The following is a 5,241-nucleotide window of genomic DNA, read 5'->3' on the forward strand; positions in this document are numbered from 1 at the left end:
CAGTGCTTTCCAGAATTAAAGGTACGGACAGAAAACGCCCGCAGAGAGCTTGGGGCCCAGAGCAAGTCACATCTGTGCTCTGGCAGAGTCCCCACATTTTGGAAATTCTACAAAGTCGGTATGAGGGCAGTTATCCAAGGAAAAATAAAAGTAATTCCACGCCAGTGAATCTTTAGAACTGAAACCCACTCCAAGAGAGTTTGCCTGAAACAAGTTTGCCTAATAGGCTATTCTAATTCCTATTTCTCTAGAAGTTATTCCCCTCCATTTCGGTGGTTTTCACTCGGGGTCCCTTGTTTTTGCAATTTTTTTACATTTGAAGGATGTCTGAATTCAATTTATCGAAGAGCACGTATGACTTAACTTTGTATTTCTAGTAATAATGTGTCAGATTTGCTCCTATTTTATTATTAAAAATAGTGTTTCTTCTTAGGTCTGTTTTTGAATATGTTAAAGATTTTGTATCCAGCTTATCTAAAATCCCTTGCTTAAAATGAGTTTAGTTCTAGCAATAAATACATGCTTCTCTAGGCACTGTTCCATACTTTGACACGAGGTTTTTTTCATTATTATTATTATTGTATGGATAGGAGAGCTTAAAAAATAAGATACAAAGGAAATACGATTCCTCTGTCTCATTTGATCATTTTGCTGTAAAAATGCATCCATCAAATAGAAACAAATATTTGGCATCACTTAATCGAATTAATAAGAGCATATAGGGCTACGCGTACCCATTTAAGGGAAGTCAAGATCAAAGCAAACTGCGAAAAGGGAGAATTTCGCAAATTCTGTCTGAAATCTGCCAAATAATTATAGAGATCTGCCAAATAATTATTGCTAGAAAGAGTATTTTAAACAAAGGGTCTTTAGACAAATGCATTAAAATTGTCTTAAATACAAAGAGCCCCATCACCTGTAAAATGCCGCAAATTTGATCATGATTAAAATACAAAATTATATGGAAACTGCCCTTTGATAAACTGATCTTAAAAATTTCTCAATTGAGGTTCTAAAGGTAGACGTCTAGGCAAATGGCCCACTAGGTGCATTGACTGCTAGGGGAACTGGTTCTAACAAATCGATCTGTGCTATGCCCAAGTCACTCTCGTGTGCAGTGAACATGGACTGCTTTCTGGGACCCCCAAAGGATGCTGGTCCTCGAGGGAGACGTGCAGCGCGGGAAGGAGGCGCATCCTTCCCCGCGCGGAGCCGCGCAGCCTCCCAGGCCTCCGCCAGGGCTCCGGGCTCCGGGCTCCGGGCGCAGCAACCTGGGCGCAGCATCCCGGCCGTTCCCCTCACGTCCTTTTCCTCCAGGGCGCCACCCGCCTTTCCTTCTGTGCCGCCGCCACCCGCTGCCTCTCCGCCTCCTCCGCCTTCCTCTTTTCCTCCTTGGCCTCCTTGTACCGCCACTTGGGGAGCTGCAGGTGGGTGCTGTCCTTGGTGCTGCCCTTCGCGGGCACGCGCTCAGGCTGGAAGGTGGGCGCGGGCGCCTTGCTGATGCGCACCCTGGGGATGACCACGCCTGGCCGCACGCTGCTCCGCTTCGGCAGTGGCAGAGCAAAGAGGCTGGCCTTCCGTGGGCCAACTGGCAGCCGGGGAGACGGGAGGCTCCTCTCCTCGCTCCTCTCCTGGGCACCTGTGTCCAGGACCCTAGAAACTTCCAGGATTTCTTGCACCGCCAGCCGCCGTTTCCCCACACAGGGGAGGTTCTCGGGGCACACGGTCTGGCAGGCGATGGCCACGGCGGGGCTGTAGAGGCTAGTGGTCATCTTGACCATGTGGTCCAGGACGCCCCCATCCTCCATGCCCGGGCGTGAGCGGGAGGGCAGTGCGGACCGCACAAACTCAGCCAGCCTCTGCAAACAATTTTTGGAGTCCGTGGACTTCTGAACCCCCGCGGGGGTCAGCGGCAGCTCTGGCTTGTACTTTTCCCCAAACTGCTCCGGGCAGGGTCGTTCCAGCAGCCTCTGCATTAGGCGCACCGCCTCCAGCCGCCCGGTGTAAGCCGCCCACTCCTGGGGCGACATCCTGCGGCGGGGGTCCCTGGCGTGCACATCCGCCCCTGAAAAACACAAAAGGCAAACGGGAATGAGTGAGTGGAGGCAACAAGAGTTTTTCCCTTCCACGAGCAGAAAACAGAATACACTGGAATGAAGCAAGAGCTAATTAACTCCGAACCCCGATAACAGATTCTGCCCCTGGCCAGCTGCATGAACCTGCGTCTGACTGTCACCTATTCACTTACAAGCAGGTGACACAACCCACCTTTACATGCTCCATTTAGTAGCTTGTCTTTCCTAAATAAAACCACATCAACTCAGCACCTAAATCTTGGAATTTTTAAACAAATAAGATTTCTGGACTTTCCAGCAATGGAGAGACGATCTGACAACAAAGGTGCTTTGGGAACAGGCGACTGATGCTACCAGAATGTTCTAAAACTACTAACAGTGACGGTCACTTGCAAAGCATTCGGCGTCCCATTTATCGATCATCTCCCTCACTTTTCCTCTCAGGTCTCTTGCGAGAACGGCTATGGTTCTTGTCTTTTGGAAATGTCAGGCCTTTGTCCTCCCATAGTCTGGTTACCAGACGGTGGGGCTCCTCCAGGACCGAGGCTGCCATTCCACTTGTTTCTTTCTCCTTCATACGTATCGTCCCGCCTGGTAGGAGGCATGCATTAAATATAAGTTTAATGGTAGTCACAGGGACCAGGGGACCTGCCTGAGGCCTCCGAGCTGGTAAGAGAAGTCTCCTGACCCTCAGCCCCATGCACTTCCCACCGCCCCGAAGGACAGACCCTTCCTCAGTGACAGCCTTCTGTGTCAACATGGCCAGGCTCTGGTACCCAGGGACGTAATCAGACACCGATCTAGGTGTGCTGTGAAGGTATTTTGTAAACGTGGTTAACGATCAGCTGACTTTAAGTCAAGGAGATTACCTGAAATAGTGTGGGTGGGCCTCGTCCAATCAGTTGAAGGCCTTCAAAGCCAAAGCTGAATTTTTTGGCAAAGGAATTCAATTTCAGCTCCTACCCAAGTGCCCAGCCTGCTGGCCTGCTCTACAGATCTCAAGCTTGCCAACTCCCAAAACCATGTAAGCTAATGCCTTAAAATAAATCTCTTAATAAAATAAACCTCTTAATATATGCCACCCATTGGCTCTGTGTCTCTGGAGAATCCTGACTCATACATCCTCACAGGCTCCCTTACACTAGTCACTTCCTTAATAAATCTCCCCCGTACCACCCACTGCCCCCTCCTAATAGTTCATAAATTTTAACTTGGTAGTGAAGTAGGAATTAATAAGGAATTGTTCGGTTTATCTTGGTCTCATCTCAGCCCCATATTCAGTTAAAAATCATTCAAGATTTCAAGTCTCATCGGTCATATTTCCACTGGCAAAGCAATGTGAAATGGGGCAATTATCTAGTCTGCAAGCTCCCCAGGGACCAGGCCCAGCAGAAGCTTCTGCTTTTACATCCTGCACAGGCCCAGGTATCTGACTGGTGGTGGCCGGTCAAGGTGCTGAACTGAGACGAGTAGGTGAGGGAGCCCCACCAGCCCCCGAAGGCCCCAAGGCCCAGGCAGATCCAGCTCCCCTAGTCACTAGATTTCACCTAGTAACACTTAGTTCTGTGACACGTTAAAGAATAGCCATATTAGAAGAGTGGTAATTATTTGGAAGCAGGAATCGGGATGGAACTCATTAGCTGGAGTACGATTTATAAACGGACCGAAATGAAAAGGGGGCAGTAAAAGTGTCATTGCAAAAAATAGATGACACATTAAACCTTAATTAATTGCACGTCGCTTAAAAAAGGAACAAACTGCAAAATTAAAATCTTAATGAACATTGCATGAAAGAGACATTTTTCACACGCTAATCGAAAACTAAAGGAACAGCTGTCCAAAGTTCAGCAAGCTTCTTCCTGTTCCTCTTGTATCTTTGTAAGATGGTCTTGGAAAATTCAAACATCCGAAAGAACAGAGGCCATTCTGACTGTAATACACCCCAAGACTCTGAATCCGGGTGTCAGTCAGGGATTCACTTCCTTATGACATTGCTAATAAGGGTAATATTGATGACAAGGGCATGGTAATTAAGTCACGAAAGACAAGTATTGATGATAACCCTTTACATATACACCTTTCAGAGAATAAGGAAAACTTCCACAAGGCCCCTGTGCCCATCTCCGCATGGGACGATCGGTCTCCTCACCTCCTACCCAGTGTCATTTCTCCCAGGGCTCCAGCCGTGCAGACAAGAGGTGGACACCTGCCAGCGGGTCCACTGGCTGCCATGTCAAGCGCTGTGCATAGTCTACACAAAACCCTCTACTTTCTTCAAGGAAGCAACACACCAGTTCTAAGCAATGCACCGCGATTGGTCTAACCTGGCGTTTCGCAGCGTTGGCACTACTGACATTTTGGGCCACATCATTATTTGTTGTGGGGACCGTCCTGCACATCGTAGAACTTTTCACAGCATCCCTGGTCTCCACCCACTGGATGCCAGTAGCATTCCACCAGTTGTGAAAACCAAAAATGTCCCCGGACATTGCCAAATGTCCCCTGGGGCACAAACCCCACCACCACCCTCCGTCCATGAGAATTGCTGTTCTGGGGGCGGGAGGTTTAAGTGGACTGCAACCTTGTTCCCCATTGTGTCAGGCCCCCTTAAGGGTGGCCACCCAAAGAGAAGGCTGCTGCATCCTGCTGAAAGGAACCGGTGTGCTTCCTGTCTGCAGCCTGGAGCTCTAATAATCTTCGTGCAATCATGAGGTGACCAGTCAACAATCTGGAGGGGGAGGGGATGCTAAGTGGACAGGAGGCAGGATCCTGGGTCTGTGATGTCCTCATGCACGGTGACTGCCTACCTCGAGACTTCTAGTGAGGTGAGAAAGATAGACACCTCACTTCTTTAAGCCACTGTCAAGTCAGGATTTCTGCAGAAATCATTCTAGAAGGCGTTAAAAAAAAAGCTACCTTCCATCACTCCACTCCTTAAGATGCGTCTACCCTCTCCACCCCAGGCACGGCCAGGCTCATGGGACCATCAGGAGGCGGGCGGGCAGAGCCCAGGATACTGCCCCTTCCTTTCCCAGCCTCCTCCCCATGTTATCTGCCCGTCAGAGCTCCCTCTCCCCCCTGCCCGGAGGCCTTTCCGGTCACAGGGGACCACTGAGGACGAGTCCTTGCAGGCCTCCTCCTGTTCCACCTCTGGCCCATGTCTTGG

General features: G+C 49.5%; 1 protein-coding gene across 2 annotated transcripts in view; it reads right to left on the bottom strand.

Annotated features, from left to right (window-relative positions):
• Positions 1-359: 359 nt before the first annotated feature.
• The window catches only part of ANKRD33B (ankyrin repeat domain 33B), a 77,483-nt gene continuing 72,601 nt past the window's right edge, over positions 360-5,241 (bottom strand). For both annotated transcript variants that reach the window (XM_011364113.2, XM_011364112.2), the window contains one exon: positions 360-2,065. In XM_011364113.2, the coding sequence (XP_011362415.1) occupies positions 1,299-2,065 (767 nt within the window). In that variant the 3' untranslated portion in view covers positions 360-1,298. The remainder of the gene's footprint in view (positions 2,066-5,241) is intronic.

Source organism: Pteropus vampyrus, unplaced genomic scaffold (genome assembly GCF_000151845.1).
Source record: "Pteropus vampyrus isolate Shadow unplaced genomic scaffold, Pvam_2.0 Scaffold94, whole genome shotgun sequence".
NCBI lineage: Eukaryota > Metazoa > Chordata > Mammalia > Chiroptera > Pteropodidae > Pteropus > Pteropus vampyrus.